General features: G+C 39.9%; 1 protein-coding gene across 2 annotated transcripts in view; it reads right to left on the bottom strand.

Moving 5' to 3' along the window:
• mdga2a (MAM domain containing glycosylphosphatidylinositol anchor 2a) overlaps positions 1-3,773 on the bottom strand; it is a 183,712-nt gene extending 179,939 nt beyond the window's left edge. For both annotated transcript variants that reach the window (XM_017476272.3, XM_017476274.3), the window contains exon 1: positions 2,305-3,773. In XM_017476272.3, the coding sequence (XP_017331761.1) occupies positions 2,305-2,377 (73 nt within the window). In that variant the 5' untranslated portion in view covers positions 2,378-3,773. The remainder of the gene's footprint in view (positions 1-2,304) is intronic.
• Positions 3,774-13,992: the final 10,219 nt, after the last annotated feature.

The raw sequence follows: 13,992 nt of genomic DNA, 5'->3' as shown, positions 1-13,992 counted from the left end.
TAGGGAGTTTTTTCTTGCCACCGTCGCCACTCAGTGGCTTGCTTAGTTGGGATAAATTCGCACCTTTAATATCTGTATACCGTGATGCTATTTCTGTAAAGCTGCTTTGAGACAATGTCTATTGTAAAAAGCGCTATACAAATCAAATTGAATTGAACTCAATTGAATATTTCTTCTGTTTTTGTGTATATCTCATACTAAATTGTTTCAGAAATGAAAACAAAATCTAAGATAAAACAAAGGCAAACTGAGTAAACACAAAATACACTTTGTACATGATAATGTTATTTATTGAAGCAAAAAAGTTATCCAACTGGACCTGTGTGAAAATTATTTGCCCCTGTAGTTACTAATTCCCCAAATCTATGAAACTGCATTCATAATGGGGTTCAGCTGGGCTAGATGAAACCAGGCCTGATTACTGCCAGCCCTGTTCAATCAAATCATCACTTAAATAGAACTTTTTCATCAGCATGAACTTGCTTGAAAGATCGTAAACAGTAACACACTATGCCAAAGTCAAAAGAACTTCCAGAAATTAAGAGGAAAAAAGTGATTGAAATACATCAGTCTGGGAAGGGATTCAAAGATATTTTAAAGTCTCTGGGACTCCAAAGAATTACAGTGAGCAGCATTATCTCCAAATGGAAAAACCTGGCACAGAAGTGAACCTTGCCAGAAGTGGCTGACCTTCCAAAATTCCTCCAAGGGCACAGCAGCTACTCATCCAGGAAGTCACAAAAGACCAAAGGACAACATCAAAGGAACTACAGGCCTCCCTTGAATCAATAAAGGTCACTGGACAAAAGGAATGGACAAATTGGTATCCACGGAAGACTGGTGAGGCGAAAACCATTGCTAACCCAGAAAAACATTAAGGCTCATCTGAATTTTGCACCCCTTGATGATCGTCAAACGTTTTGGGAGAATGTTCTGTGGATTGATGAGTTGAAAGTTGAACTGTTTGGAAGACAGGCGTGCCATTACATCTAGCATAAACCAAACACAGAATTTCACAAAAAGAACATCATACCTACGGTCAAGCATGGTGGTAGAGGTGTGATGGTGTGGAAATGCTTTGCTGCATCAGGGCCTGGGCAACTTGCAATAATTGAAGGAATCATGAATTCTGCTTTCTACCAGAAAATCCTAAAGAAGAATGTCCCATCTTCAGTTCGTAAGTTCAAAGTCAACTGGATTATGCAGCAAGACAATGATCCAAAAGCATAGGAGTAATACTAGTCCTAAACATAAGTGAAAGACTGATCTCCAGTTATCGGAAGCGTTTGATTGCAGTTATTGCTGCTAAAGGTGGCACAACCAGATTTTAAGTTTAAGGGGGCAATTAATTTTTCACATTGGTGACAGGTGTTGGATAAAATTTTTTGCTTCAATAAAATAAATGAATAAATAACTGTATTGTGTGTTTACTCAGGTTGCCTTTGTTTTATGTTGTATTTCATTTGAAGACCTAAAACTATGTAGTATGATATACACAAAACAGAAGAAATCACATACTTTTTCACAGTACTGTATCTGAATTCACCTTTAGTTATGCTGCTGAATAAACTAACTTAATAGTAACATTCAGATTAAAAATAAAATGACCCCCGTGAAAAACCACAGGTGAATCTATACTATTAGAGATTATAATTACTGTAGATCAGTGGTGCCAAAGAGGTGATCATTTCAGCCCATTTATATTTAGGTGTGTCCGTATAGGCCCATACATTAACATAGGTTATGTCAATAATGTAAGCTCTGAAAGCTGAATGTATAACCTTTCTAAAAATAGGAGTAACATGTGGATCATTCAATTGTGTTCACTATTAGGTAAATATATTATTGACATGTATAATGCGTATTAATTTAAGGGTTTTCTTGTGTTGTTTTACATATCACGCATGTTAGATGAAAGTCATCACGTATGCTATTTTTATTGGAACATTCTTTATGGTTACAGTACATAGCCTAGATAAGTAGGCCCGTAGCTAGACAACACAGAGCCATTGGCCAACTAGCACTGTTGAATATGAATGATTAGGCTTTACTGAATGCTTAAATACACTTGACTATAACGCGCATCATTAATGCTGCGTGGACCATAGCAGATCAAAATAAAAAAATATGTATTTAAGCACACATTTATTGCAAGACACAAAAGACGAATAATCATTATCATGTTTATCTTTGCAAGACTCCATTAGTAATACCTAGAAACAGCAGCTTAACTACCCAGCGGATGTGTTTTTGTACAAGGTCACTGCTACACTTTACAGCTAACATAGACATTTTCATTCTTACCGTACACTCCCTGGCCGAGAATGCCCTTTAGGAACACAGCTAGCAGCCACAGGAAAGCAAAAACTACATCCATCTTTACGTTACTGTCAACATGTCCAGTCCTGAAGTACAGTTTCTTCTGGTGCAAAAATGACACAGTACGCGCGCTCTTTACGTCTCGCCCAGTTTGCCAATACAGCGGAGATCACGAAGGGATGCAGGAAACGATTCTATTTACTAAAGACGCTATTTTAAATGCCATGTTTTAATAGACGTCTGTGGATTTGGGTTTTCTTCCTCATATATTCGTGACAGTCTTTAAAAAAAGCAATTCAGTGTGGTGGGCAAAGAAAACGCGCACACAAGAATACATCAGAAGACGCTTCAGAAAAGCTTTCTCAACAGAAGAACCGAATGGGTTTTTAAAACCGCAAAGTCAGTGTAAAGAAGAACCGGCACTTGGATCCTTTCGTTTCGCGCGTACAGGCATCCATCGCGTTTTCGCCGTCTTCCAGTAACCCAGGGTAAAAAAAAAAAAAAAATTATAAAATAAATAAATAAATAAATAAATAAATAAATAAATAAGGGGTAGGAAACAGGGCCGAAGATAGAAAGCGGTTCTCAGAATAAACCTCCCTCACCCATAAATTATCACAGGACACAGTCGCGAAAGACGAGACATGGATGGAAAAACGAGGTCACAAGTGAAGAAGCGTTATTATGTTCCTAGTATTATTGTTACATATTTTTGTAAATCCTGGTATTCAGTTTGGAAGACGGTAAACGTGCGCGCTGCGCTAAATCCAGCGGCTGATGACGACGTCAATGCTACGCGTGAGCGCGCGTGCGCGCCTCTCATTGGTATGACAAAGCGCTGGCGGGGAACCACGCGAAATCTCGGTTAGTTTTACAGCAGATTGAGCTCATTTACTGGGGCCTATAGCCTAAAGATTATTTATACTTGCTGTTCCCTACGCATATGCAAGATGGCCGCCGCGCGTATCCTGCGGTCACTTGGAATGTCGCTTGTGCACGTCCTCAGAAATTAACGCAACGCGTCCGCGAGGTGCAACGTCGACGTAAATAGTGGAGGCGGCATTGCACCATGTGACACTTTGTCCCCAACTGACCAAACAAAGTAGCATCTCAGATAGCCAACGACTCTGTGCGGAAGTCGTTTCCTGAGCTGCAGGAGTCGGCTGAGTCGCTGTCACATAGCGAGGTGAGCTGGCGAGGAGTCGCGCTCTGACACAGTGACACGCATCATCGGTTTGCATCTGGCGACAACAGACCGCAACTTCAGACCGACTCTGGTGTGTTCCAGTGATCCGCTGCGCTTAATGGAATCATCTGAGGGAGACGCACACCTGCACTTTGCTCCTTCATATCTGAAAGTGTGAAATAGCCGCTAAAACATATAGCACCACGACGCGGAATTAAATGCGTTCAATCACTCTTCTAAAGTACTGCGCCCGCAAGCTTAAAGATAAAAAGTGTAAATGACCATCAAGACAGCACATAACGATATTTCTCATTTTAAATATTTAAGCTGTAAGTGAACAACGTTTTATTTGGGATGACCTGACCTAAGGGGTAAATGATTAAGCATATGACCAATAAATCAGAACAAAAGTAACGTTTTTATTTCTTCCACCAACCAGTAACATCTCAATACATGCAAAATGTATGGATAAAGCAATGAAAGCGATGTTGGGATCCTTCGAGTTGTAATTGACAGAGATGTACTGCCCAGTATAGGCCCAGGAACCACTGTACCCTTTTATCTCAGATATGTTTAATGGTTTTTAACTACAACTCTACAAATGTATTTACTTTTACTTTCACATCATTTCATCTTGTTTGATTGACAGCTACTGTGAAGGAGCTAGCACTACAAATCAAATCAGTGAATAGAGAGAGCTGGTGGGGATTTCTCCCCAAGGAATCAATGGAATTCTACATTTCTCTGTTTGTTGATATGAAGGACTGTGGTATTTTTTACGGTGGTTTTGTAGACAAGCGTCTGATGCTAATGAATCAGTTTTACAAACCCACCATGCATGTACGTTTTTAAAGTATATAAAATGAAACACATCTAGAACATTCTAGAACACTCTTTGTTAAAATGAAGCATCCTTAAAAGTCATGATGTTTGAACAATGCATCTATGTTTTAAGAGATTTATGTTTTTTTAAGATACAAGGAAATGGCAACATCTGGAGAATGCACTGAAAGCAAAAAAAATTAAAAATAGCTTTTTTCCACAATGATAATTTATTGATTATTTTCAGCTGAAAAAACACTGAAATATTAATTTTCCTTCAAACTTGTCAATAATGTATGTGAAAATACTGCAAGACTTATAGTCAGAGTAACCGGCTGGACATTACTGAGCTGAGTGCAGAGCTGGTGAACACCACTAGGGAGGCAAGGTGGTGCTGGCCGTAGCATAGGGTGAGCAGACAGGCAGCATGGGTTTATATATGCTGCTGATTGATGAATTGATGAGGAGCAGGTCTAATGATTCAATCCGAAATTGAATGCTAGCCCAGAGATACACACACACACAGAAGCACAAGGGAGAGGAAAAAATGGAAACACGGGGAAGGGAAAAACAGAGAAACACGGGGAAATACACAAGCTCCTGGATGGATCATGACATTTTTATCCCTATGATCATAACCTTTCTCAGACCTACAGATCACAATACCATATCTCTGAAATCCTGCAAAAAGAAAAAAAAAAAAAAGTAATTCTAGGATGAATTAGATCAAACTTCCTGAATGTGGGATTCCCATGTAATCAGACCATCGAAGAACTACAAGATATCTGCTGGTCAATCCAGTGTAATGTACATGTTCACAGAAGTCTACAGAATTGATGATTACTCCCCAGTGGAGAGAGCTGAAACTGAGCTATGCCAAAGTGACTGCATATTTCGACTTGCAGTTCCATGTGACACTGACAACTATGTCATCTGCAACATTTTGATGACAAAATTACAGATGCAGCTTCCAGCTGCTGTGTTCCAAGCACTAGATTTGTACCTGCATTTGAGGAATTACATCAGATCCTCTCTTCAATATACTGTAGGGGTAGAAGTTGATTTAAAGTGTGCATAGCTAGAAGACATAAATATATTATATCCTGAATCACAAATGTCAAACTGGAATGTTTCTGCAGGTCCTTTAGATGAATGTCCATGAGTTAGGTGTTAATATCTGCTGATATTTGATTGAGTCCATGATGTCACGTATCCTAGCAAAATGTCCAGGTCCTCTGTAAGAAAAACAGACCCAAAACATTAAAGATGCCACCACCATATTTAACCATGGGCATGAGGTACTTTTACATATGGCTACCTCTCTGTGTGCACCAACACCAGGTGTTTATTGGCAGTTTGTTTGTTTTTGGATGAGAGTAGAGGCTTTTTTCTTGAAACCATTCCAAAACAACTTGTTGTGATGTAGGTGACTTCCGATTGTAGTTTTGAAGACTTTCTGATACCAAGACACAACTAACTTCTGCAATTTTCCAGCTGTGATCCGTGGAGATTTTTTGGCCACTCGAACCATCCTCTTCACAGTGCATTGAGACAATATAGACATACGTCCTCTTCCAGGTTGATTCATAACATTTCCAATTGACTAGAACTTCTAAATTATTACGCTGATGGTGGAAATGGCCATTTTCAATGCTTTTGCTATTTTCTTATAGCCTCTTCCCATTTTGTGAAGCTCAACAGTGTCGTGTCACAGCAAACCAGTGACTACATTTCCCATCCTGTACTGTGGCCTACGAACATGGCCGCCATGGACTACACTTCCCAGAACACTCCCATTCATGCTAATCATGCACACCTGCATCAATTTCACAGCACTCACAACCACAATATAAAAGGACTGTTTGAACACAATGACTTCGCGTAGTATTGAGTGTTATTGCTTTACCAAGTTGTTCATTGGTCTCGTTCTCTATTCATGTTTATTGACTTTGTTTCTCGTTTCGTGTTATGCCTTGCCCTGTTTATGCGCATCTGCCGATCGCTTGACCTTATGCATGTTTTTTGACCAAGCTTTGGAATACCGATTTGGATTTGTATGAATATTATGTTTCTTCAGGACCATGGTGCAACACAGAACAGTATGCAAGACTACATAAAGTGTTTCACAACAATGGGAGACGAGTGCAAAACAATAAACAAACAGGACAATTGATACACAGAACATGGACTGTAAACTGTAAGCTAGTGTGTAATATAGCAGCACAAGTATAGCAGCAATACTGGCAGCAAAAATGAGTTCCATAGAATAAAGTGCAGTGTGCAGTAGTACTGAGTCTTACTGGGTTAGGTGTTCGGCTAGCCCAAGTGAGCACTGGAAGGTAGCAAGGTCAACACCCTGTAATCTGACTGCCTCAGGGAAGAAACTGTTGCAGAGTCTGCTGGTGTTTTGCTCTCCACAGGAAGTGGATGCACTGCTGGGCCTTCTTGGCTAGGCAGGTGGTGTTGAGAGTCCAGGAGAGGTCCTCAGTCATGTGCACACATGTCTAGATGGGTCAGAGAAAGATGGATGGTGTCAGATATGGTGTCTTCTGTTGAGCGGTTGGGATGGTATGCATACTGAAATGGGTCCAGTGTGGTAGGAAGACTGCTCTTTATGTGTTTCTTGACTAATTCCTTGAAGCACTTCATGATGATAGGTGTGAGAGCAACAAGCCGGTAGTCATTCAGGCAGGACAAAGATGATTTCTTCGGCAGAGGGATGACTGTGGTCATCTTGAAGCACATGGGGACAACTGCTTAGCTCAGGGAAATGTTGAAGATGTCTGTGAAGACATCTGCAGGCTGATCAGCACATTCCCTGAGCACCTGAGTATGTTTTCAGGACCTGCAGCCTCACGTGGGTTACTCTGGACAGAGTTTTCCTGACGTTTACTGCAGACAGACCGGTCAGTGGGAGTTGGGGTGGTCGTCCTTGCTGTCATGATTTTCTGTGCTTCGAACCGTGAGTAGAAATCATTCAGGGCATTTGGGAGTGAGGTATCATCATCACAGACAGGTGGTGTGGCTTTGTAGTCTGTGATGGCCTGAATGCTTTGCCACATACGCCAAGTGTCCTTGGTGTTTTTGAAGTGACTTTGGATTCTTTCTATGTAGTTGCGCTTTGCCTCTCTGATAGCCTGGGACAGATTGGCCCTTGCTGTGCAGAGGGCTGCCTTGTCATCAGACCTGAAAGCAAAGTCTTGGGTTTTCAACAGAAAGCTCACTTCAGCAGTATTCCACGATTTCTTTTTTCGCATGAGTGGTGATAGAAGGAAGTTACATCATCGATGCACTTGCTGATGTAGCCAGTTACTTATGCTGTGTATTCCTCCACATCTGTGGCGTTGTGGTATGTAGCAGCCTCTCTGAACATATTCCAGTTTGTGTGCTGAGATGGCTCCCTCAGATACTCAACTGTTTCAGAACCGGTTTGGCACATTTCAGAAGTGGTCTGTATGCTGGGATTAGCATAACAGAGATGTGGTCTGAGCTGCCGGGGTGGGGTGCAGCCTTGTAAACACTGTGAATGTAAACAAGGTCCAAAGTGTTTGTACCACGGGTTGCAAATCAATATGCAGGTGGAATTTTGGTAGCAATGAATTCAGATTCACGTGGTTAAAATCGCAGGTGACAGTGAGAAAAAATATTTATACCCCTGTGAAACAGGAAGTCATGGTTGAACAATTTCCTGTTCCTAGTCACCCAGGTGTACTAAAAAATTTTTAAATATCAATGGGAATATACTTTTTATATATAATTATATATTATATATAATTTTCTCATATAAATTCATAGAGGTGCCAATAATTGTTCAACACCTATATTTAACAAAGATTTTTTTTCATAAGCCTGTGTTGTGTTTGCAATTGTTTGATATCCATGAGAGCAGAGTATTTTTTGTGGATGTTTTGAGCAAAAGATCAAAAGGTTAAACAATAAAGAATTTTTTTTTACAGCCGCCTTTGCTCATATTTACCAAGGGTGCCAATATTAGTGGAGGGCACAGTATCTAGAGATAGATAAAACTGCTTTCTGAAACTTGGATTACTTCTAGAGAGCATCAGTAAAATTTTAGGTGTCTCATACAATTCTCCTTCATCAGTTGAGAGAATGTAACTTGTCAATTACATCCCTCTACAGTAGCTGCACAGATGAAGAGCTTGATTCATTTGTGTCTGAAATCAAAAGTGCTATGCCAAACATAGCACAGTCTGAGGAGCCCTAATTGCCAAAGGATATTGAGTTCAGTGGGACAGAATTCATGCATCTATGTATTATGTTTATGGTCTTGGTGTTCTCTCATGGGTGTCCCAGCTTAGTTGTGTGGTTGCCTGGTATATCCCGATACTATATCCCGAGTATATTTTACATATGGATACAAATGTCAGAGTTTTTCCTTTAACCTTCCTTATAGGAAGGTTGTCCATAGACAACTGTATATATCCATCAAATGCATATGTCTAAAACTACATATTATTTTGTTAATGAAAATAAATGTAAATGAGTATTTAGCATTTATAAACATATTTAAGATGTTGAACATAATTTAAGAAATAAATTGAGGAATTCCTGGAATACCAGATGAAAAGACTACTCCATTTCACACATCAAATTTGACACATACAAATATGTATTCTAGAGTTAAAGTTGACATTACCTCATGAGCTTATGGTTTGTATCGCTTCTAAAGAGATAATGTTATTCATTTTACCTTTCAGTGACTATAGACAGTAGATCATACTATTCTCCTTGATAGACTAGAAAACGTTGTTGGCATTAAGGTAACAGTCCTCTCCTGGCTCAGGTCTTATTTGACCTATCGTTATCAGTTCGTAGATGTACATTTCTCCACACTTACCGAGGTTAAATTTGATGTTCCACAAGGTGCTGTTTTAGGCCCGCTGCTTTTTACTTTATATATGCTACCTCTAGGTCAAATTATTCGTAAACATGGAATTAGCTTCCACTGTTATGCTGGTGATACGATTATGTTTCAGAAAAGCCAGATGACAGACAGCAGCTTAAGAAAGTTGAGGAATGTGTAAAAGACATTAGACATTGGATGTTTATTAACTTCCTCTTACTTAATTCTGACAAGACAGAAGTACTTGTACTAGGATCACGTGTAGCTAGAAGTAAGCTTTCGATTACATAGTAGCTCTGGATGGACTTTCCGTTTTGTCATGTGCAGCAGTAAAAGACCTTGAAGTGATTATTGACTCCAGTCTTTCATTTGATGCTCATGTAGATAATATTACTAGGATAGCCTTCTTTCATCTCAGAAATATTGCTAAGATAAGAAATATAATGTCACTACATGATGCAGAAATATTAGTTCATGCTTTTGTCACCTCTAGACTAGATTATTGTAATGCCTTACTGTCTGGTTGTTACAGTAGGAGTATAAACAAGCTCCAGTTAGTCCAGAATGCAGCTGCTAGAGTCCTTACTAGAACCAGAAGATACGACCACATCGCCCTGGTCTTATCAACACTGCATTGGCTCCCAGTGAAATCCCACACTGATTATTAAAATACTATTATTGACCTATAAAGCACTAGAGGGTCTTGTGCCACATTACCTAAGCGATCTTTTGGTATCTCAGTATCTTTTGGGTTTCTATGATCCGCCACGCCTACTTGGATCAAAAGGTGCAGGCCTTGATGGTACCTCAAATAGCGAAGGCTACAGCAGGGGAAGAGCTTCTTACAAAGCTCCACAGTTATGGAACAGCCTTCCAATTAGTGTTCAAGACTCAGACACAGTCTCAGTGTTTAAGTCTAGGCTTAAAACGTATTTGTTTACTCAAGCTTACCATGAGTAGACTTTCTTTTATGCAAAGCACAGACTTACCTAACAATCTCTCCCTCTCTTTACCTCCCTCTCCCTTTCTCCTTTTGTCAAGCCACACATGATTTTATGGAGATGGCAGTGATCCTGACCCTTTCTGCTCTCTGGACCTGCCTGATCCATTCGGATGCCCTACCTCTGGATGGAGCTCTCATCAACTCTAATTCCACATGGACATCCTCACTGTGGTTGCTGGGACTACGGTTGCTTCTAAAGCCCTGGGACTGCAATTTACAACATGCAGGTTTGTACTCTGGTCTCCTTTGAACAGTATACTAGTTCAACAGACTTCATATAAAACCATAATGAGCTTTCCTTTACTTTCACACTATATGTTGTTAACCAGATGAGGATGGGTTCTCTTCTGAGTCTGGTTTCTCTCAAGGTTTCTTCCTCTTAACATCTTCGAGTTTTTCCTTGCCAACGTTGCCACCGGCTTGCTCAATTGGGATAAATTCACACATTTAAAATCTGTATCCTGTGTTTATATATTTCTGTAAAGCTGCTTTGAGACAATGTTCATTGTAAAAAGTACTTTACAAATAAAACTGAATTGAACAGAATTGAATATTGGTTTTATTTTCATGGCTGATCAATATTATATAGTCATGTGAAAAATTAAGTACACCCCATGGAAATGGTTGGCTTTATTGACATATTTGGACAAGCAAACGTTTAATCATCTTTGAAACAGTGCCTATAAATAGAGTTGATATACTTGAACCAACCCACAAGGAAAATTAACTTTTTCAATCATTTATTAAACAGAAATATCAATAGATGTAATAGTCTTCTGTGGAAAAAGTAAGTATACCCTTGGCCTCAGAAGCTAGTATTGCCCCCTTAAGCAGAAATAATTTCTTGTAGGCGTTTTGCATAATTGTCCAGCTGGCACTTGTGGAAGTCCTTAAGACACAAACGGTTCACAGGCAGTAGGCAATTAAGGTCACAGTTACAATAACTTACGACACTAAAGAGACCTTTCTACTGACTCTGAAAAACACCAGAAGAAAGATGTCTAGGGTTCCTGCTCACCTGAGTGAACATGCCATAGGATTGATGCAGGGAGGCATGAGGACTGCAGATGTGGCCAGAGCAATAAACTGCAAGGTAAGACACCTAAGACAGTGCTACAGGGAGACAAGAAGGACAGCTGATTGTCCTTGCAGTGGAAAATTACATGTAACCATGTGTCTCCCCAGACGTGTTTGAGAACTTGCAAATGCCTTGATGGAAAAGTGGGGTAACATCTCACAGCAAGAACTGACAAATCTTGTGCAGTCCATGAGAATGAGATGCACTGTAGTTCTTAAAGCAGCTGGAGACCACCAGATACTGACTGTTATTTTTGATATTGACCCCCCTCGTCTGTGAAACTTGTTCAGTTTATGTCTCAGTAGTTGAATCTTTTTATGCTAATACAAATAATTACACTAAGAAATTTGCTGGAAATAAAAGCAGTTGAATGTGAGAGGACATTTCTTTTTTTGCAGAGTGGTGTGTGCACACACACACACACAAAACAAAATCTAAGATAAAACAAAGGTAACATACAAAGTACAGTTTTTAAATGGATAAAAAAAAAGAAAAGAAAAAGTTATCCAATACCAACTGGGCCTGTGTAAAAATGTATTTGCCCCATAGTTACTAATTCCCCAAATCTATGAAACTGCATTCCTAATGGGGTTCTGCTGAACTTGAAGCAACCAGGCCTGATTACTGCAAACCCTGTTCAATCAAATCAACACTTAAATAGATCTTTTTCTACAGCATGAAGTTGGTTAAAAGATTTTACCCAGTAAATCCAGAAATGAGGAAGGCGATTGAAATACATCAGTCTGGGAAGGGTTACACAGCTATTTCAAAGGCTCTGGGACTCCAAAGTACCACAGTGAGAGACATTGTCTCCAAATGGATAAACACTACACAGTATTGAACCTTCTAAAATTCGTCCTCGAGCTAGATAAAAAGCAGGCTAAACTCCGCCTCTTCCCAGCAAAAAGAAAATACAGAGGGAGAGGGAAAGCAGGGTTTTTCCATTTATGTACATTCTATTTTAAAAGCAATAAAATACACAGAGTCCCCAAATGATGCCCTATCTGTGTTTTTTTTCTTCTTCTTCTTTTTTTTAAAAAACAATTCGTTCCCCCCCCGGTTGTGAACCACTGCAAAGCATAGAGTAAGTGTATTGTGTGCTTTTAAGAGTGCCGGTGGGTGTGTATACCTATTTCTATTTTGCTATAATTGATCATGTAGTAATGAAAATATAAAGTGTTTAGCTTGATGGCCATAAAATTAGTGCATCTTGAATTTATTGACCGTATATAGTAGAAAATGTGAATTTGAAAATGTTCTGATATGATTTTCCAGAAAAATCTGCCATTTTAACAGGGATGTGTAGACACATGCACAGTCCCCTCCAAAACTATTGGCAAAGCCAATTCAATTCACTTGTGCTATACACAAGGTGTATAGGACATATATGTAACGTGGATATCTAGATGTGTTAAACAACATAGAACCTTTTGTATCAGACCACTCAATTTTATAGGAATAAGCATATGAACAGGTAAGTCTTGAAGTAAATTCAAGTAAATAACACTCAATATTTGGTTGCATATCCCTTGCTTGCAATAACTGCATCAAGTCTGCCACTCATTGACACCGCCAAATTTTTGGTTTCTTTTTTGAAAAGCTTTTCCAGGGTTTTACTCCAGCTACTTTCAATTGTTGTTTGTTTAGCCACTAAGACATTAGCAGCAGATCCTTTTAAGTGGCGAGGTGGGGCCTCCATGGATCAGACTTGTTTGTCCAGCACATCCCACAGATGCTCAATCAGATTGAGACCTGGGGAATTTGGAGTCCAATTCAACACCTTGAACTATTTATCATGTTCCTCAAACCATTGCCATGAAGGGGTGTACTTGGTCTGCAACAATGTTCAGGTAGGTGGTGTGTGCCAAAGTAACATCCAAATGAATGCCAAGACCCAAGGTTTCTCAGAATAACATTGTCCAGAGAATCACACGGACTCTGCCAGCTTACCTTCTTCCCATAGTGCATCCTGGTGCCTTCTCTTCCCCTGGTAAGCGACACGCACACACCCAGCTATCTAAATGATATAAAAGAAAACTATTCATCAGACCAGGCCAGCCTCTTCCATTGCTCAATAGTCCAGTCCGGATGCTCACGTGTCTACTTGAGACGCTTTCGGTGGTGGACAGGGGTCAGCATGGGCACTCTGACTGGTCTGCGGCTATGCAGCAAGCTATGATGAAGTGTGTGTAAATTTAAAATCGGTTTGTGCCACCTTTAGCAGTAATAACTGCAACCAAACATTTCCGATAACTGGAGATCAGTTTCACTTACTTCTAGGACTTACTCCTATGCTTTAGATCATTGTCTTGCTGCATAATCCAGTTGCACTTGAGTTTCAATTTACGGAGTGAAGACCAGACATTCTCCTTTAGGATTTTCTGGTAGAGAGCAGAATTCATGTTTCCCTCAATTATTGCAAGCTGCCCAGGCACTGAAGCAGCAAAGCATCCCCATACCATCACACTGAATGAGAGGCCTGTAGGTCCTTTGATGTTGTCCTTGGCTCTTTTGTGACTTCCTGGATGAGTAGTTGCTGTGCAGACCAGTGTTGCCAATTTAGCGACATTTCAGACCCCTTTAGTGACATGTTTTTACACAAAAAGAAAAAAAGCACCTAGCGACAAATATAGCGACTTTTTGGACAAACCTTAATGACTTTACAAATGTCAGCAGTACTGTCCTGCAAGCGCCAGGTCTTGCTTTCCCGCTGCACTCTC

This window comes from Ictalurus punctatus, chromosome 9, assembly GCF_001660625.3.
Source record: "Ictalurus punctatus breed USDA103 chromosome 9, Coco_2.0, whole genome shotgun sequence".
Classification (NCBI taxonomy): domain Eukaryota; kingdom Metazoa; phylum Chordata; class Actinopteri; order Siluriformes; family Ictaluridae; genus Ictalurus; species Ictalurus punctatus.
The sequence above is the reverse complement of the archived record's forward strand: the minus strand, read 5'-3'. Positions and strand labels throughout refer to the sequence as shown.